The sequence below is a fragment of the Tasmannia lanceolata genome, unplaced genomic scaffold (genome assembly GCF_043159265.1).
Source record: "Tasmannia lanceolata isolate RefF3 unplaced genomic scaffold, GAP_Taslan_0.1 ptg000044l, whole genome shotgun sequence".
NCBI lineage: Eukaryota > Viridiplantae > Streptophyta > Magnoliopsida > Canellales > Winteraceae > Tasmannia > Tasmannia lanceolata.
In genome coordinates, this window is record NW_027518721.1 from 22,043,681 (window position 1) to 22,065,407 (window position 21,727).

The window sequence follows — 21,727 nt, forward strand, 5'->3', positions numbered from 1 at the left end:
CAATGGATTTAATGCTATGTTTTCTTCTCTTATGAAATTCAATATTATTGCGTCTCACATCAAAATTAGTTGAAAGTTTTGATATGAAAACTAAGTGTTTGAACAAAATTTATCATTTTATAGAGTGCTTAAATGATATGTTTGTCCTTTTCTTTGATTATACCTTATGCTTTCATAGTAGCATTTATGAATTAACTTACTGGAAACAATTTTCAGTAAAGGGCGTGTTCGCAACCATAATTTAAATGGCTTCTGCCCAATTTGTAGGTGCTCGAATGCAACGCAATAAAATCCAAAAAAGGTAGTTCTGCAATCTGCAAACTAGACCTGCCAACCCATTTCTCTAAACTCTACGTTTAACATGTATAAAGGATGACATTCAAGCCATTTTTTTTACAAAAAAGGATGAGAATCTGAGGCACGACTAGGAGTCACTTACTTCGATTATCATAGATCCATTTCTACCCGATTCTATAGGGGAGGATGAGAAGTGTTGCCGTACACACCCAAAATCTTTTTAGCAAAGGCAATTCTTCAAAAAATAGGTGGGAATAAGACCCCAATACTCTTCTAACATGATGACAGTAACGTCAATCATTATCTTAAAGTTAGATTTAATGCATTTGATCTTAGCTGTCATTATTTTCGTTCGTTTGAACATATGTTTGAACCCAAACAAGCGTTGGGTTCATTTTAATCGTTGTCATCTACAATAAGCAGAGACTGTTAGATCCTTGATAAGTGAAAGTATTTTTATGTACTTAAGATTCCGGCGGCGTACTCCAAAATCCGGCGGCATACTCGATATGTTTGGAACACATATTTGAACCTAAAAAATCCGACAGTGTACTTGATATTCCGGCGTCGTTCTCGATATTCTTTCGGCTTACTCGATACGTTTGGAACACATGTTTGAACTCAGAACATCCGACAGCGTACTCGATATTCCGACGGCGTACTCAATACATATGGAACACATGTTTGAACTCAGAAAATTCGTCAGCGTCCTTGATATTCTGACAGCGTTCTCAGCCAAAAGAGACGTGAGAAATAATAAAATATTCAATAACGTAGCCGTTCAGAGCCAAAAGAGATGTGAGAAATAATAAAATATTCAATAACATCGTCGTTGCATAAACTTGTCTTTTTTTGGGACTAATTACTCTGTCTATTTCTTTTACAGGAGGACCTATTTTTGTTGTTAAAATATTTAATCACCTAAACTTAGCTTACATTTTACTCTCTTATTTTTTGAATGCACATATTTTAGATGTAAGCTTTAATAGCACTGCCTTATGTTTGTTTTGTTTGTTATCACAGTAAGCTTTATTTCACTTATCCGGAAAAGATCAAAGAGGAATGCTAGCGTCAAGTGGAAGCTTCTCCCAAAGGCGTTTTAAGTGCAGTTTTCTCGATGGGCTTCTTTCATCAATGACATTGCAGAAATCAGAAGCTTTGACGACAGACAAGGATGCTTCATGAGTAGGAAAAACTCGCAATAATGGAAATGGGTGATTCTCAAACCAATTTCAAACCAATATAAAGATTCTGTAATAAATCTTCAATTCTCCTTGAAAAAATTAAATCATATTAGGGCCCGTTTGGATACCGAGAAGATTTTGATTTGGATTTCTCACATTTGCAGCCCTTTTTGCATTGTAATTTGGATTTCTCACATTTCTAATTCAGCATTTGATAGTGAAAAAAATCAGATTTCTTTGCACTGGAATAAGAAATTGGAAATATATTGTTTTTTTAAAAACATTGTCCAATAAAATTCAATGGGTTGCCTTAATAAACTCTTTTTTCGCTAAACACCTGAAGCAGTGAATATATTGTTTCTTTAAAAAGCACATTGTCCAATAAAATTCTGACTGTTTTGAAGCGGCTCACAACCAATTGACGTACCATTCCTCAAACTTGATATATTTATACGGAAATGAAATCACTGCTGCAATCTTTTGATATTCCGCGAAAGCTTCTTGTCTTTTAGTATTTACTATTTAAATGGCTGTCAAAAGGTTATTACAGTTCCCAAAAAGCTCTAACAAGCCCTTTAAATACTAAAGGACAATCTAAATGGCTCACACGTGCAACGCACGTGCGTTTTTACTAGTTTAGTAAAAGCACCAATAAAGATTGCAAATAGAGACCCTGCATCAAAGGAAGGAGTAAAAAACTATACATCTAGCATATGAACCCAATATCGGTATTCAATATAAGAAACTCCAAAATTAAATTACAATTAAATATGATCCCAGGAAGAGAAGAATTTCACCATGGAAGCTGAAATTATACCTGCGGTGAATGCAGCCTAGTGAAAGTGCAATAGATCCAATATAGCTTAAATCTGATGCTCCAGCTAGATCCCCTAGTAATGATCGCGTCTGGTCATCAGAAGCAAATAGTCCCGATTAGCATAAGAGTGAAAAAGGTCAAATAGGGAACCAAGGCACAAATATTGATGTACTTAATTTGTAGATACTGACACGTATTAGAAAAACATTGGATCTATGCGGCTAGACTGTAGCAATTAAATACAAATAAACAATCCTTTTCGACAGAAGAAAAATTCATTTTTTATCTCACAAGGAATCGCAGGTTATACAGAACTAAACAGCCATTAACATTTTCCATACCACTTAGCAAATAAAAGTTTAGCATAAAAATTTAAATGTGAACCGGACCATTCTTGCTGTAAATAAATCATTTCGAAGTCGAGCTAATAGGCCAAGACCCTCTGACGAAGCTCTTCTCTGGGCTGCACATATTTCCCCCTCTGCCAGAATTCCCTGCACATTAGCAACAATAAAATACCAAACAATCACCTGAAAGAGAACTGTTTGAGTGCCAAATAAATTATAAATAATGAAGAAAAAGTAATATCAAACTTATCCAAAATACATATTTACCTGAAAAATAGCTTGGGCAGAACTTAATACCTCCGGTTCCAGTTTTTGGGGACGTAAAGCAAGCAAAGCCTGAGCAGATTACAAAACATGGAGGAATAAAAAATGGTGTCGAAAAACAACCAATGGTATGTCTCAGGTAGATTTAACTTGTCTTATACCAACCTTCAAACCAGCAAGTAAACCCACACACACATTGGTGATATTGGCTACATGCCATGATTGCTTCTTTCCAGCCTTCAGACTTTGATCAATCATGCCAAGAAGCCTGAGCTTCCCACTAATATCCTGGGATATAACGTCAAGTTTAGTTTAGCAACATTCATACATGAATAGAATCTCAACTACTCAAACATCTACAAATACGAGAGAAGTCCTTGACTTAAGGCATCTACCTGAATTGCAAAAATGGTACCGAAGCACAAGAGCATCTGGTTTACAATCATTTTGCTTATAGTTTCCGGCTTCATTATCAAATGAAAAACATTAGCATTGAAACTAAGAAAAACAAGAAATGAAATAAAAGGAGGCTTTAATAGTTCTCCCGATCAATAAAACAAGACAACAGAATGGTAAAATCAGAAATTAAATATAGAAAATCGGAAGAGCTAGAAAGATAATTAATACAACTCAACTCAACTCAACTAAGCCTTTGTCCCAAACTAGTTGGGATCGGCTATTGAATCCTTTAGAAAATTTTCATGAACTAGAAAGATAATTAATACATGGACTGAATATGAAACAGGAGAAGATTCTTACATTCACCAACAGGCAACAACATAGGTTCAAGTTCATAACAATACGACTCGAGCAATAACAAACACAAACATACAAGCACACAGAGAGACACATGCATAAACACACAGACACACACAGATACATACAAAAGCGTGCACATAAGCACAAGTGTACGCATGCACACACACACACAGAAAAACTCCTAGCAAGATTCAAAAAGCTCTTAGGCCCAATCCCATTTTGACTATCAGCATTGGACCCTAGGGGGCTCCATTCATCACTAAAATTTCCATTCATAAATGTTGGGTTTGGTACAAGTATTGGAGAGCCTTTTCATGGAAAATGTGAATGATGTTCTAGGGCAAAAACTTTCTTATTTCTGTTTTAGAATGTTTATGGGTTTGCTTGAGAGATTTTGTAATTCTACTTGGAAACATGAAATAATTTAGGTTTAGAAATGATATTAAAGGAAGGTACTTAGGTTAGTTACAGATATTCTGTGTGTATAATTTTGGAAGTATTGTCTGGGCAGATCTTACTATTTCTTATTTTAAAGAACTTTTTAGGGTTGCAGAAAGGTGTTTTAGTTTGTTTTGGAAAGTAATAGGGTAACTGATTCTTTATGTGGAAATAGGCTTTAGAGTCTGTGTGGTGGCCTAGATAAGGAGTTTGATGACAGCTTTTTCAGTTTTATGGGTCAGTTGTGATTTAAAGACTTGCAAGCTTTCGATTCTTTTATCAATTTGCTCGCTTGAGCAGATTGTTTGCTGTTCTCTACTAGTTTTCTACTTTTCTCCATAATACTATGCAATTTTCTCTACATTACAGTGATAAGCTATTATAAGGAAATGCACACGTATTCACAAGTTTTCATGGAAATACATCAGCAGGGAAAAGTGCATGTGGGCCAACCAATTCGATTTTCCAAAAAACTCATATGTTAGGCCAGGCTATGGATGGTGAATACATCAGTCAGGCATTTTGGTTGTTTCCGGTCACTTCCGTGCATATTTTCCACGCACAATCCGTCCTTTCCAGCACAATACACTCCCTAACACCCTAACACAACATAATATACTCTTCCTAAACAACCCAAAACAACATAAAAATGAAGAAAAAAAAAAAAAAACTGAAAGCAAATTGAACTTGAAAAAAATAAATCATGAGGGGTTTCTACTCGTGTGCTCACTCTCACAAATTTCACATTCAAACAGTGGATGTTGATCAGAGAATCACCCAGAAGTAAGAGTTTGACCATTTATGGAATTTCAGTGGAGTGAGTAATTTGGCACATAAAATAGGTTCTACCAACCCCCCCCCTGCAACACCAACCCAACAAGCATACTGATGCAGATATTAGGATTTATTTTCGTATTATTTAGTTTCTAGTATTTTTATTTCCATGTTATTAGTTTCTAGGATTTTATTTTCTATGTTATTTAGAATTAGGAAGTTTAGTCTTTTAGGGAATTCTTATTTTAGAAGGTTTCTATTTCTTAGGTTGCTTATTTGCCTATATATATAGGCCTCTTTACAGCTTTATTGTTAACTCTGATTGATATTGAATAAAGATTGATTCTCCCTCTACTGTTCTCTTCTTCTCCTCCTCTTCTCATATTCTTCTGTACTCCCCTAATTTCGTCTATTCTTCTCTTCTTATTCTTCTTCGATTCTTCTCCTTCTATTCTCTTCTTCTTCTTCTATCCCCTTTCGTCTATTTCTCTCCCTTTTCTCAATTTCTCTTCGCGGTCCTACATCAATTTGGTATCAGAGCAAAAGATCCAAGTTCTCTTTTCCTCTCCCTATTCTCTGTCCCCTTACTTCCCTTTCTCTCTATTCTCTCTTTCCTTCTCTTCCCCATCTTCCATCCTACTTATCTCTCAACTTCCGACTCCCATCTCCCTCATCCTACTTTCCTCCTATCCCAACAGTCCCTGTTATTCTCATATCCAAACCTTGAAGATTGTTGAATTTTTGTAGCAAAATCCAGAAAAATCAACCCGATTTGATCAAAATCAGTTTTTCCCTTTTTGCAGCCGTGTTAACTTGGCTATTGGAAACCCGGTTAACTCCATCTTCAACCTCAAGACACCACTCAAGTGTAGCCACTGATCGGAAAGAAACCTCAGCCCATCATTGTATTTGAAGTGGAAACAATCACAGAACCGGCTGTCGTAGTTTGATCCACATCCAAATCTGCAAGGGAAGCTTGCTTCCACCAAACCCGTGATCTGCAACCTCAATCTGATCTCCCGCTGCCATCCTATGAGAATCTCACCGAAGATCAACTCCACCGTTGTTTTCTGCCGAAAGTGCTGCGTACCACAATCATCCCTCATTGGTGTTTCTTGTGATTGAAGGAAATCTACGATATATTTGTGGAAATATTTTTTAAAGAGGCAACTTACCTTTTGCTGGGAAGAGCCGATGGTCCCCTTTTGTTTTCTATGATACACATTACTGTGCGTGAAAGTAATATAAAGGTAAGTTGCTAGTTACCTATTGCCACTGATATATATTGGCAACCTACAGCTGTAGGTAATTAGAGTGGTAGCAGATGGCAGTTTCCATTTGTGGTTTAAAGTGGGTCACATGACCAAGTCAAAAGGGCAATAGTCAAAAAGTAAATACTATTCTTGGCAGCAGTGTGAAAGTAGGCTAGGCTAGGCTGGGTGGCTTGCCTGACACGTTCCATTCAATAAAGACAACTTGCCTTTGTCTAAAAAAAAAAAAAAAGAGAGGTCAAGTCTATCAACCATGTGGGACCCATTAGCAATGAAGTAATAGTAAAGAAGGCTATTACTTTTATCTGTGTGACTCCAACAGACAGACACGCCTGCATCAGTTTACACTTAGTCTTGCTAGCCTGAGGGCCACATAGTTTCCAAAGCATTGTGGACCACCGGCTCGCATAATCCATTGCCTAGTATAAGAGGCATTTTGGGTCGGAATTTGGCACGGCTTCCTTCTGGACTTTTGCTCCAATCATCATAAAGAAACCATCTAGACCCATGGCTGCTATCTAAAGGTCATATCCAGGATCGATCTCATCCGTCGATTTACATCAACTGTCGATCTTCACCAGATCAAGGCAGAATTTGTCGTACACAACAAATTGGGCATTTGAAATCAGATCAGAATCTCATATCATTCCGAAGAATAGTATGGGATCGATCTCATCCGTCTTTAGACGTGTGCTTCTTTCGACATGACAAACAAATCAGACGGTTGATTTCAGTTTTTTGTCATCGATCTCTATGACTCCACTATTTATTCCGTTTTTTTATGGGTACGACGAAAGCTATTGGAATGGCCGCACTCCCTTTCGCTATTATGAGAATACATGTTTACGTTGGATTGATGCTCTAGATGCATATCACGAGTACAATGGCCATGATCACCGCCACACTGTCTACTGGGCTAAAGAAACTGTGCGACGACAAGCCCGATGTTCATGGAGCCACATTGAAACGAACCGTCGTAGAAGACGTGAGCAACCAATCTGTAGTTGGGAGGACGTTCGTGATGCGTTTATGAATATTTATGCGCTCGACTATTTGAATCAACAGAGATTGAATCGTGAGCGAGAATATAGAGTGTTGTGTAGTGTTGAAAGTAAAGTCAAGGCCCTCCTTGAACAACTAAAAGAAGACCGTCATTATCCATGCGAAGCTAAAATTATAGCTGAAAATTCAATGCGTCGTATACATGAGCAGAGACAGCTTCACACTTCTAAGGCAGATATCGTAGTAGATCCATGTGAGGCTTTTCCCTTGACAGAGTTGATCGAGCATCGTCCTGAGTCAGAGCCGGGTGACATGATTGTTGAGCCATTACCTGAGACAGATGATCGCGAGCATATTACAGAGGATTGCCCTATACTTACGCTGATTGATCAGATTGCCGAGACTTGTGCCGACACAGATGATCTTGTTCCGCACATTGATCATGAGGTCCATCAGCCTGACATCACTACCCCAGCTTCAGTCCTAGACGCTGATTTTATCATTGATTCTATTGAGCCTGATGCGATACCAGCGGATGACTTTCATGTTGATTCTCCTGCGCCTACTGAGCTACCAGTTGATGTTGATTATGTGGAGGATGTTCACCGATCGGTACCATCCATAGCTGTTTTGCCGATCACGCCGATCCATGACGAGTACATTGCCATCTTCCCAGTTTCTCTGATTCTCACGAAAGACTTGTATTTTGATGATTTTGCATGGATGTTTTCTTCCATATTTCGCGGCCAGCCTTTCAAACCACTTTCATTGCTGTCTCGAGCATTAGCCATCAGGATTGCTTCAGACGGATTGCGCCTAGTTCTGCTTCATTGGATTCTTTTCATATTTGACCCAGGCGGACTAGAACTCGAGGGCGAGTTCTTTTCAACCGGAGGAGAATGATGCAGATATTAGGATTTATTTTCGTATTATTTAGTTTCTAGTATTTTTATTTCCATGTTATTAGTTTCTAGGATTTTATTTTCTATGTTATTTAAAATTATGAAGTTTAGTCTTTTAGGGAATTCTTATTTTAGAAGGTTTCTATTTCTTAGGTTGCTTATTTCCCTATATATAGGCCTCTTTACAGCTTTATTGTTAACTTTGATTGATATTGAATAAAGATTGATTCACCCTCTACTGTTCTCTTCATCTCCTCCTCTTCTCATAGTCTTCTGTTCTCCCCTAATTTCGTCTCGTCTTCTCTTCTTATTCTTCTTCTATTCTTCTCCTTCTATTCTCTTCTTCTTCTTCTATCCCCTTTCGTCTATTTCTCTCCCTTTTTCTCAATTTCTCTTCGCAGTCCTACATCACATACACTCTTGGCATAAAGGCTACGGCAGGTTAAAGTGTGAAAAACGACAAAAAACACAAACAATGAGGCTTTGTGACCGCCAAAGGTATGCTCATGAGGCTTGTGCCTCCAACTTGAAGCATACTGATACAGGCCATACAACACATGTACCTATCCCTAAAAAGCCATTTAAGGAGCAAGGATTACCTATCAAAATATCACTTTCAAGAGGCTATTTTGAGGTTTCTTCTTGACCCTACCTTGAGGAGGCTTCATATCATTTTGATGGAAAGTCCTTCATGGGAGAACTAGTGTTCTCTTAATGACTACCTGTCACATCCATTCATAAAATAGCATGAAGGATTGCCTTATAGCCTTAGAATTAAAAGCCCCAATAGAATCTAACAACTCAAAAGCTTTCATCACTTACTAAAGAAGAAAAGAACCCATTTAACAACATATACCCCTCTCAACAACCCTCTCCCGATCAAGAACCAATTCTAAACTCAAATCCTAAAGAAACTATCGTACACTATTATCCATCAGAGTTAAAATATGTGATGGAAAGGCTTGTTTCCTATGGCACCGACTATGCATCAAATTTAGCCTTTTTAAATTCTATTTCTTCTATTCATGAATCGACATCCTTCAATAAGTTGAAACTTAGCCGTGTTGGCAAGATGCTAGCTCCCACGGAGTCATGCACTAAGCCTACCCTATTCAAATCAAGCCTACCCTCCCAAATCAAATTAATTGGAGCAATTGATAAAGGAATATGACCGCTATTCAAATTGATAGTTATGATGTGAGCTCTCATTTCTAATGGTCTATAACAACCATGAACAACTATTGACATCCAAACAGAAATTGCAACAATAGAAGTAAACTACATAACAGATTATTCTAGACTCAAAATCATTAACAAAAGCAACAAGGTATCACTAGAAATCTAGTATGGCAATAGCAGGACAGAAAACGGAAGCGAGGAGTTTAGAAAAGAGAAAATGTGGGAAACAAAAAGTTCTACAGAAAGTAAAGAGGAAACGTCTAGGAAGCTTTATTGAAAATCAACATGAAGCATGCAATAAGCATCATTGGAAGCAAACACAAAGTGTATAGAAAGAATGGGGTAAGAGTAAGTTAGGGAGGAAGGGTTAGAATTGTGACTAATTAGAACCGCTAGTTTTAGGGATTTATGGTTTCACATGTCTTATTCATGCAGATGTAACATTAAGTTTTTGGAAAATGATTCACATAAGTTTCATTTGAAACTTAAGGGTTTTAAAGTTCTAAATACACTCATATAAATATGCTCCTTCAGCACCATCAAAAGGAGAAAATACTCTTTAAGAAAAAAAATCACCAAAATAGGAAACATACTCTTAATTAAGAGGAAATGCGTAGAATAGAAAGCGTGTGTGAAGTTTGCTTCTCCTAAATTTGGGAAGCGAGAAGAATTTAACTTCCAAAGTGAGCTTCTCATCCAACTATGAAGTTACTAGTAATTATGAATAAAACTATATTCTAATGCCATTCCTTCACAATCACAAATTCACAATATCTATCAGCAAGAAATTGTTATCACCTGAGGAAAACTAGAAAGTTCGTTCTCCCATACACAAGGCATCAATCCATCTTTGCCACCTTCAAAAGCTCGAAGTTCATCCTCAAACCAGTCCCTGGATATAGATAATCAATAGCATAATCAGAGTTCATTCATTTGTCAAGAAGGTAAGGAGTATAAATTTATCTACACACATAACATTTTATTTGGCATAAATTTATTGAAATCCTTTAGAATATTAACAAGCCAAGTTCCGTGCATAGAGTAATAACCATGGCAATATAAAGGTATCACAGATTGCATGCATTAGCATGTCAAATAAACTCACCTTCCCGGGATCCAAGGACCCAAGCATGCTTCTCTCTTGTCTAACAATAACCTCAAACATGAGCTTTCCTCGCATCTAGAAGGATCCCTTCAAATTTGCAAACCACCATAAGAAATAGACAATCATATTAGAATGAACTTGCGAAAATTGTACTTCAAACAAGTGGGCGAAACATCTCAAATATTAAAAAAAAGATTTCAGCCATGTGATAAATTAAGAAATCCAGACATAAGAAGACAACACAAATCAACACAGGAACTGGCATACCTAAATGGAGTCGTGCAGATCTTAACGATTTGAGGATGATCAGTTTTATATGTCATTGGATCAGAGAGAGATTGATAAGCTATTAATGTTCTGATGATGAACAGGTCCATTGCAGGCTTTAAATTTTGAAGTTGTTTGGAAGCTAATGTTGAAATATAGGACAAAGCCCTGTTTACCATTATAAATTACTGTCTGAAACAGTTATAGAACTAAAAAAATGTCCAAAATAGAATGGACTTAGAAACAAATAAAAAAAGACTTTATTCTGACAACTAAACAGGTGATCTTACCCACTGAGGTATACCAAAACAGGCTGAAGCAAGATTCCACCAGTCGTAGACACCACATTTGGAGAAATAAAGCATTTGATAAATGCTGTTAGTGCTTCAACTGCAGCAGACCACACACTACAAGAGAGGAAATGCAAAGTTAAATGACTACCAGAACAAAAAACTAAAAAATATGCAAGCATAAAGGAAAGTTAGGTAAATTTGGATAGCCATATACAATTGGCATAACATAAGGCAGTATTTTTCAAAGGCCAATCCTACTTAGTCCAGCTGGTAATAGTATTTGATGCATACTCCTCAAGGCTTGCATTGAGAAAAGGTGTAGAACGTACATACCAAGGCATAAATTACAAGATCGAGCATGCAAGCATTTTGCATAACTAGAATCCGTCTAAAGGATTTTCATCACCAATTCTCCTTTGGTTCTAACCTCCAACAATCACAGTTATGGGAAATTAACTGTCGGTTACCCTCATATGAATATCCGTTACAGGCGCTTGGGCCAATGACCACACAATACGCTTTCTTTTCTAAGAGTAATGATCATAGGAAATCTAAATTACCTAGCATGATAAATCAGGTTCTAAAAGAAAAATCACTTCTGCTGAAATCCGCATCCTTGGGTGTCTTCCACTTTGCTTAGAATTCAAAGCAATAGCAATTCCATAATAATAATAAAAAAGTGCAGCAATTCAACCCATAATTCATGAGATTATCACAAGATACAAAGAGTTATTGTCAATATCTATCATCACCAATCTCAAGTCCCAACACTGCAGGAGTCCCGAAATCAAAAATGAATGAACATAGGCCAGTTGGCATGGGGTTAGACAAGTGGACTTTGCATAATGCAAATCTAGTTTCCGTTATCAGTAAAAGCATGACATAGTCTGCAATATTTTTCTTGGGACAAGGTGCATAAAGTACATAAAAAGGTGCAAGTTGTAGGCAAAATGAAAATTGGCAATTTGTGTGGCTATGATTCTAGTGAAAGGTTTTAAAAACCAATTGCATTTGTGAAGTTATTTACCAGAAAAAAAAATGAAAAAAATACAAAGATAGAAAGTACGGGGAAAAAATCTCCTTGCGAGGTTCAATACCAGAAACCTGTAATAATCTTAGTTGTGGAAATATGTCTACAGATAATCCCTACATTAGCATTCCTAGAGACAAAATGCATTAGGTCAGGCCAAGGACCACGAAATGCAGTTTTTGCTGCATATAAGAAGGACCACAAGGAACATAAATGAAAGTACAGTACGACTAGACAGATTATATCTGCAGATATCCAGGTGCTTTCTGCCAAAGTACTATCAGTCTCATCGATGCAGGTTACGAATTTGTGTTCATTATATCAGTGTGAGAGTATTAAAATATAATCAAAATATGTGCCTACCATTACATGTTTCAGTGAAGTGGAAAGTCTGAGTCCATGTAATGAAAACATGCACCAAGATCCAAGAAATGAGAAAAGAGAACAGTGATAGGTCTGAAGGTTGCTTACGATTGATCCAAACAGAATGCGTCCAAACTGAAATGCTGGAAGGCCAAAAAGAATCTATGATAGATACGAAAGTGGGGCGTATAGAAATAGGAAAATCCCTTCCCTTTGAAGGCAATGGAATCTCGTAAAGGAAATAGAGTGATAGCGACTCTTTCCAAAGAAAAAAAGGTGTGGAAACATACAATGAGGAAAGTGGGAGTTCATAGGGTTCAAGAACTGACAGACCAGTGGTTTTGTTTCCCATTGTGTTCAGTTTCTATTTTTCTAGGGTTTCATTTATTTCAAACCTTTCTCTTAGTTTCGTGATATCTTGAATTCAAAACTGATAAACAGAGACCACAGGCTGGAGTTTTGTCTCCAAAAACCATCTACGCATTAATTAATACAAGGGAAAAAAAAAATAGGACCCTCATTTTCTTACTGTTTCTGCCATTTCTTTGTTACATAGTTCATAACGATGTAGGTTTTTGAGTTTGAAAAGTGTTATTGTCCTATGAAAGGAGTCTATGATATAACAAGGTAGCCGCGATTAGGAGTTCTTTCTACACAAGATAAAGGCACTTTTACAATGATCAAAGTTACAGAAACTGAAGGATTTCATCATTTGTGTTTCTATAGGCTGTACAACGTACTATTAAATCTAGTGGAGCTCTTATATTTTTTTTCCTGTAAGTTCTTTTTTCTTGTTTGAATTACAACAATTTACTTTATTATGCAGCATTAAAATCCTTAATAGAATTGAGGGACATACAATCGTATTTCAGTATGTTTTGAGATCTGCCAATAGCATGGCTGATCGGCTTGGTCGGGTACCAACAGAGCAGCCTTGGAACTCTTTCACTGCCAATGCCAGCCTTGATTGAGCCCGGGCTGTATTATCTTTCGTATTTTTCCTTCTTTTTTTTTTCTTTTTTTTTGGTTTTTTATTTGTTCTAACCATCTCTGTCCCCGGCCGTTTGGCCCTCTCTTTTGAATGTATAGTTACCATTGAAAAAAAAATAAGCTCACAATTTAAGCAACCGAATTTCCTTTTCAGTGATAAAATGAAAGAAGGAAACTTGTGGGTATAAATGCATCATATCTAGCCATTGATTATAATGTACTACTTACAAATAGGAAACCGATTATAAGGCGATCAAATATAGAATGTCCACAAGTGTAAAAATGGTCTGACCGTATTTCAGATGACAGATCTTCAGCTTGCTTAATTTGAGATTCAGAATTTCCCCCAAACGGGGCAGCCCACAGTGAAAGGATATCAAAAACCTGGTCCTCAAGCTCCTGTATGTATCACAAAACCATTTGTTACTGATAACAGTTGTTGTAAGAAACACAAAAAAAAACAATCAAGGCAACTTGATACCTCTTTTGGCATGGAAGCTAATAGTGAAGCTAAAAGTAACCACCCTGCTTCTTTTTCCACTGTAGCAGCGGTTGGGTTTCGACTAAAATCACTCAGCATTTTCTTGGAAACATCAAGCACTGATTTCGGCAACCTAAGGACGTGTGATACAGTTGTTGATCAGAAATAGTACAATATTAAGTAGAAAGCAGAAAGATATTAGGCTTCAACATCAAGTCTTTCCATATAAAATGTACAAAGTCTTATCCATGCATAGTTTGCACAAAGAAAAAACAAGGAAATACATGGACCAAAATATGTAAAAGAACTACAACAAAGAAATCCAACTCTTGAGTTGGGAACGGAATCAGCACAAATCAAAACAGAAAAAAGCACCCTGAAAACTGTTAATATACTAGGATAGTAACAAGAATGGATTTGATATATTTATATAACTACAATTAGTGCTACTATTGTACAAAACAAAACAATTCTTACTTCAGAATGTTATAATCAATGTTCTGAAAATCAAATCAATTTGGATAGTAGTATAAAGACCTGATCAAATCAAACCACAAGATAGTTCATGTTTTTTCACAAAATCAAGGAAATAATGAAAATTTATTTAAAGATTTACAAAGAGTAAAATATGAAAGCAGTGAATATTCTAAAATAAAACAGCCTATTTTTAATTATAATATGACATATTTCCATACAGATCCCCATGAAAAAATAAAATGTTGAAAAGACTATGGTATCGGTGTCTATCACAACTGTAGTTCTATTCATACTCATAGTTGCAAGAGTGGGAAGCGGGTGCAGGAAGTGGGGGGGGGGGGGGGGGGGTTAGAAAAGAGAATAGGCGGGAAGCGAACAGTTTCAAAGAAAATAAAGAGAAAAAGAAGAATTTATGACTAATTAGAATTGCTAGTTCTAGGAATTTCCAGTTTCACATGTTTTATTCATATTTATCTAATATTAAGATTTATGGAAAAGTTTCACATAATTTTCATTTTAAGCTTAAGATGAGTTTTCCAATTTTACATGCACTTTTTAAAAATACCATCCTTAGCATTATCAGAAGGAGAAAATATTCTTTTAGGAAGAAATAATCACCTAAATAGGACGCGTACTCTTAATTAGGAGGAAAAACGTAGGAAGCGTGCTTCCCCTAAATTTGGGAAGCGAGAAGAACTTAGTTTCTGAAGCGAGTTTCCAAGGAAGCGAGCTTCCCATCCAACTAGGAAGTTTCCAATAACTATGTTTAGGATTGTCTAGCAAGTTATTGTTAGTCATCTAGATCCGATCAGAAATAATTTTGGATCCTATGATAGGGTTCCGAAATGTGTTCATGGATCCTGGTAATGTGTCTAGATCTTGTCGGTTTATGTTCAGATTTGGATGATCCATCGGACTGTCTGGGTCCATTGACACCCCGAATGTGATGTGGTGGCTATGGATACTAAAGATGTTTTGTTGGAGAGACCATGGCAATATCATCATAGAGTGGTGCAAGATGGTTTTATAAGGGACCTTTCTCTTCTCACTTATGGATGGTTTAAATTAGATCTAGTAAAGGGTGGAGATCAATTTTGGTATTAGAACGTCTTTGTTTGCTTGGTACATAGATCGAATGGTATGTATGGGATATTATTATTGAAGTTTTGAATAGAAAATTCATAGCTTTCTTTCCCAAAATCCTTTGGGCAAAACGTGGGTGATTCTTGCTGTGATTTTCGCAGCTTAGAATCAGCTCCTTACACTTTTCTTCTTGCTGCTTTGATTCTCTCTACTTGTAGTAGCATTACTCAGAGTTACAAGGAACAAATAATTCCGCAAAATACATGCCCAATGCATGGACAATGAAAGTATGAAGTAACAGATCTGTGATACCCGAACACAGATACGGAGACGTACAAGGGAACACAGACATGAATCGGCATTTTCCAAATTCTAGGAGACAGATATCAATGTCCCATACCATGAGATAAGACAGAAGTCATCTATAAATAAAATATCATAAAACTCAACTAGATAAAAGGGCGGCCCAGTGCACAAGGCTCCCGCCATTGCGAGGTCAGGGGAGGGCTAGATGTACGCAGCCTTACCCTTGCTTTCCAGAGAGGCTGTTTCCGTGACTGGAACCTGTGACCAATAAGTCACAACGAAGAAACCTTACCGTTGCGCCAAGGCTCGCCCTCTATAAAACTCAACTAGATATCACTTAAAAAAATGGAACTAATAGTAAATTTAAAATAGCATCTATAAGTCTCAATTATTCAAAATTATAATTGCAAATATGAGAAACTAACAAAGAAAAAAACATTATAGTTAATTTGACGAGAGTGACATATGTTTCAAACATTATAATTATTTTGACCAATAGAAATATCCAAGAAGTATCTGAGTATCCATGTCAGACATGGTACGTTGGGCCTACACAAGTAATTGGGGATCATAGTAACAAACATGACTAAATAATTCTCTTAGAATTCCAATTAGTTAGTGCAACAACAACCCTTACACTAAGATGTGGTAAATGAAACAAAAATTGAAAGCTTACCTGGCAGGATAACCAAGAAGTAGCCTCGGGGAGATTGATGCCAAAGCTGCTAGAACTACAGCTTGCCCATGCAACGAATCAAGATCAACTTTTAAACGGTCACCCTGAGAGTATAAAAAGCATTCACATCAGTGATATGAAAAAAGAAAAAAAAAAAAAAAAGATGAGTAATACAACTTATACTTCAATTCCACATAACCAATAGTGATACATCCGCCTTAAAACATTCCTCATACATGGGGTACACAATATCAGATAAGAATATTATTAGGCCTGCCATAAAATAAAAAAATGGTTTTTATTTTTCCATCCTAAATTGGAAAAGATAGGTTTCTATTCTTAAGATGTTTCAAACTAAATTTTGATCATTTGGTACTCTCAAATACTCTAACAGAGCATGCTCTCAATCTTTCGTCATTCGATAATATTAGATACTATTTTTTTGAAATGATATAATATTAGATATTATAATCATGCAAGCTTTCAATCCCAAGATAAACTTACTGAGGACATCACAATACTCATAACCAAGACTTAATTTTGCAACTCAAGGTTCAAGCAGGAAGCAAAAAAAAAAAACAATAAAACAGTTCAAGAATAGTTCAGAAGTCTGAAATTAGAAGAACAGAGATACAAAGGTTAGAATTTCAGTAACACTAATAAATTCAAAACATTCCTATCAATAAATATCGACTCCGACTAGATAATTAAAGTATAATATATATTCCATGGTTGTTTAACAGAGAACATGACCTCGGATAGGATAGAATGGAAGAAAATGATCCATGTAGACGAACCCAACTAGTGTCAGGATTAGACTTAGTCAATTTGAACCGGGTAGATCCGTTCACTTTCTTCATGAAAATTTTCTAAAGGATTCATTAGCCGACCCCAACTAGTTTGGGACAAAGGCTTAGTTGAGTATATATTCCATGGTTGTTACAAAATAATAATATCTATCCCATGGAAGAGGTACATTTCACCTTGCACTTGTGACAGATGATTTTTTGAATTTAATACACCCTACAATTCAGAGTTCACTTTTCAATCCACAATGATCGCAATTACTGCTTTCATCTAGTATTAACATTGTCCTCAACGTTCAACCAACGAGTTGGACTTGTCTAGAGAATAAATGCACAACCCAACTACATTTCTCAATTGCAGCATCTATTCACATGTTGATGAAATTATTTTCTCTGGTAGTAGTGTTGGTGGAATTGATGCAACAAAGCAGTATTTGACGCAACATTTCCATACTGAATTGAGGCAGCTAAGGTACTTTTTGGGTATTGAAGTAGCCCGTGGATCACAAGGTGGTGTCCTTTCTCAAAGAAAATATGCAACAAATCTTCTTCATAAAACATAACTGCTTGGGGCTAAAGTAGTTGTTACTCCAATGGAATCCAATGTGAGCTTCGATGTTAAAGACGGTGGTGATTTTGAAGCCCAGAAGAAGTATAGATGGACGTATGGAAAATCCCAAACAGAATCATTGGGAAGCAATGTGCAGAATTTTAAGGTATCTACAGATTGCTCCTGGCAAAGGACTTGTTCATCATCCACGGGAAAATTTTGCAATTGTTGACTATTCAGATGAGGATTGGGCAGGATTTAAATCTGAAAGGTGCTCAACCGTAGGTTATTGTACTTTTATTGGTGGTATTCAGGTTACTTAGAAGAGTAAAAAACAAGCGGTGGTATTTAAATCTAGTGCAAAAGCTAAGTAGAGATACGGCACATACTACGATGAAAAAAGGGAGATACTGCATGTGAGCTGATGTAGTTGAAGACGCAAGAATTTGGGCTTATGATATAAAATAAAAATAGAGGAAATAACCCTAAATCACCCTATCTATGACTATGACAAGAAATGGAAAAAATGCACTTATCGTACGAAAAATACCATAAGAGAAGGGTATTTTGGTTATTTCCCATCAAAGAGGGATATTTTGGTTAATTTCCATCATTAAATGTTTTTGGTCATTTTCCATGAGAAGGGTATTTTGGCCATTTTCAATTAGAGGAGGGTACCTCGGTCATTTTCTATCAGATAAAGGCATTTCCTAATTGCCTGAGACAATGGTATTTTGGTCAATTTCTATGAGATAGGGGTGTTTTACAGCTTTTCTTTTATTTTCATATTTGTCATTTTTCTGCATTAAGGTAAAGTTTCCACTAATCTGGTTTTCTATGAGAAGACCAAACATTGATGTGTATTGTTACTTGTTAGAGATGTTGTTATGAGCAACAAGATATGCCTCCATATGTGAAGTCTGGAAATCAGTTGGGTGACATTTTCATCAAAAATTTTGCTCGTAGTCAGTTCTCTTCTATGTGATTCAAGTTGGGCATGGTTTATATACACGCTCTAGCTTGAGGGGGAGTGTTGAAGTGGATGTGTGCATGGTTTTAAATTTCGGCCGAAATACCAAAATTTCGAATTTCAGTTTGGACCAAAACTGCAATCACCTAAAACCGAAATTTCGGCCAGAGTCCCAAATTTTGGCCAAAATTTCGGTAATTTTGGGAAATTGAAATGTTCTAAATTTTTTTCCAAAATTCAGGTAATTTCGGCCAAAATTTCGGCACAACTTTGAAATTTGCCATTTTTTTTTACCGAATTTAGGCAAAATTTTAGGTATTTCGGCCGAAATTTTGGTTTCGGATATGCCCGAAACTGAAATCAAAATCCCTCATTCTCTCCTTTCTCCTCCTCCATTCTTCCTGTCTCCGTTATCATGTTTTAACAGATACAAATAAAAATGGTCAAACAGAAAAAGTAAAAAATCAAATGCAGTCACCATTCTAAGCATGGGATGATATCTTAGACTAAAAAATAAACCAGAAAAGGGGTTTTCAATCACACATGAAATACCAAAAAATAAAGATAAGTTTCATAAAGAACTTGAAATAACATAGTCATATGTCAATATCTATTAATAGGATATTCCACGGTCAGCACATGCCTACCTTTTCGATTGCAACACTTTCTCTTAAAGCATGTAATGTTGTCACACCATACGAAATCAAACCACCAACAGAAGTAGGATCAACCTCAGTCAATGCACGCACTGTCAAAGCAGCTTCAATACGTACCTAGGAACCAAATTTATAATTCATTATATGACTAGTAAAGGTTTAGCCAACAAAGAAATCAAGAAAAATAACATCTGCAACATTTCATCCATTATTTATCCTGAAGCAGGCAATAAAAAACCAATTAGTATGTGCAATTTGATATATTTGTATTCATAATTATCTCTAACCGTGATTGGCAAACTAACGAAACAGTTTGACTCCTTATTCCTCCCTACTCATTTAGAAATACAATCTAGAATTATAACTCGAAACACAAAGAAACAACAAGAAAAAGATTCTAAATTTTACATCACATTTAAACAAAGAAAAAAGGGTTCACATAAATACAATGAAATGGTTAGTCATATCATCATGGAAATCACTTCCATGTTAGATAAGGATAGCATAGAAATGCCTGTGGAGTGAGGGGTTGCAAAACAGTAGGATTGTAACAAAGTATAAACACCTGTAGCAATTAGCAAATCTTTTATTAACATGAAATTTAACCCAAGATACACCAAAATAAGCAAGCACGACAATTAAAAACCAATAAGTATGTGCAGTTTGATATATGGTATTTGCTAGCGTCCATCACAGAATGCATTTCGCGGATGGGCTATTGCATGTAAGAGCAGCCACACAGGCTCACTTTTCAGCAGATTCTGTCTTCATTAATGAGTTGGCTGCTCTCATATGCAACAGCCCATCAGCGAAATGCCTTCTGCGATGGACGCTAGCAAATCCCTTGATATATTTGTATTTATAATTATCACTAACCTTGATTAGCAATCTAACGAAATGGTTTGACTTCTTATCCCTCCCTACTCATTTAGAAATACAAACTAGAATTATAACAACTCAAAATGCAAGGAAACACCAAGAAAAATAATTCTAAATTTGACGTCACATTTAAACATAGAAAAAAAGGGTTCACATAAATACAATGACATGGTTACTTCCAAAGTAGATGAGGGTGGCATAGAAATGTGTGGGGAGTGAGGGGTTGCCAAATCGTAAGGATTGAAACAAAAGTAGAAACACCTGTAGCAACTAGCAAATCTTTTGTCAGAATGAAATTTAACCCAAGATGCACCAAGATAAGCAAATAAGCAGAACTTTCCACTAAGGGAAATAAAAATACTCTTACCGAGGCAAGACTTTAGGTATCAAAATATCTTGTTTATGGCACAAACATTTTGGGAGGTATGACACAATCATTTGGGGAGGACTTAAATGCCACGCCCAATCTTCAATGAGGTAAGTATACAAGGATTAGTATCTAATGTACAAAAATGCCCTTGGGAAGCTAGCTCTTCACAAGTGGCACAAAGAAAAGTTAGCAACTTATCGGCAAGGAAAGCCCAAATCAATGGAGAGATTGCAGTTTTGTACAAGGAGGGAAGGAAATGTAGAATCATTCCAAAATAGGAGTGCATCAAGATCAAAGCCCAAGAGGAAGTCTTCAAGAGCCAAAGAAATATATAGGGATTTTTGGTTCAACATAGGGACAAAAAGTTGGATTTTTACCACAGAAAGTTTGAGGTAGGCAAAAAACTAATTGAGAAATTGAAAACCAGTGAACTGTCTTCAAGGCGAGGAAGAGGATGGAAGCAGACGTCAATGGGCACTTCTCTTTCCTCGTTAGACTGAAGCTAACACACCTAAATCTATGCTGAGCTTCCTTAATTACCTCTGAAAAATAGGGTTCGTCTTGAAGCTCGTTTCACTAATAATATAAGTTCATGTGCTTCATTTTGGAATAAAGTGCCTCTACTCCATGTGCTTCATTGAGTTATTTTTTAATTGGCATGAGTAAAGTTACCCCATATGGAGAATTATTGATGAGATATTAGCCAACCTCCACGGACCACAAGTCGACCTTGTCGCCTCATCTATCACGTTCGAGATGTCACTTTCCACCCACAACCTCCCATTTAACCTCTGCTTAAAAATTCCATAAGTCATAGGACTCGGGAAAGCTAAAGTAATATTCCCATCAGGATCTCTAAACACTCCACTCACTATTGTTGATCTCAAACTCTCAGGTTCCCAAAGGAGCACCTATAAAAAATTATACTTGATGTAATTGCAGGCACTAGGAAGCACTTTACATCATTTGATTCTTTCTTGTCAAAAGGCATCCCTGCTTTAACCGACTCCCCTCCCTAATAGAAAGGCGCTGTCTATTCGCCTAACCTAAGAAGTCACTGAAAATAGATACTCTTCTACTTTCCTCTCTTCAATGATTTCCCTGCATTTTCTAAAGAAATCATACATCTGAACACCCCAAGACTAACCATCCACCCTCAACCTGGCATTTTATTATAATAATTCGAACATC

The 21,727-nt window shown here is 36.5% G+C and overlaps 1 protein-coding gene across 5 annotated transcripts in view; it reads right to left on the reverse strand.

Annotated features, from left to right (window-relative positions):
- Window positions 1–21,727, reverse strand: part of SWEETIE (HEAT repeat-containing protein) — a 135,689-nt gene that overhangs the window by 68,360 nt on the left and 45,602 nt on the right. For all 5 annotated transcript variants that reach the window (XM_077374177.1, XM_077374174.1, XM_077374173.1 and 2 more), the window contains 13 exons: window positions 19,279–19,404; window positions 16,306–16,409; window positions 13,764–13,896; window positions 13,575–13,681; window positions 10,897–11,013; window positions 10,607–10,774; window positions 10,340–10,426; window positions 10,033–10,126; window positions 3,305–3,373; window positions 3,075–3,197; window positions 2,913–2,981; window positions 2,688–2,792; window positions 2,299–2,387 (listed from right to left, as the gene is read on the reverse strand). In XM_077374177.1, the coding sequence (XP_077230292.1) occupies window positions 2,299–2,387; window positions 2,688–2,792; window positions 2,913–2,981; window positions 3,075–3,197; window positions 3,305–3,373; window positions 10,033–10,126; window positions 10,340–10,426; window positions 10,607–10,774; window positions 10,897–11,013; window positions 13,575–13,681; window positions 13,764–13,896; window positions 16,306–16,409; window positions 19,279–19,404 (1,391 nt within the window). The remainder of the gene's footprint in view (window positions 1–2,298; window positions 2,388–2,687; window positions 2,793–2,912; window positions 2,982–3,074; window positions 3,198–3,304; window positions 3,374–10,032; window positions 10,127–10,339; window positions 10,427–10,606; window positions 10,775–10,896; window positions 11,014–13,574; window positions 13,682–13,763; window positions 13,897–16,305; window positions 16,410–19,278; window positions 19,405–21,727) is intronic.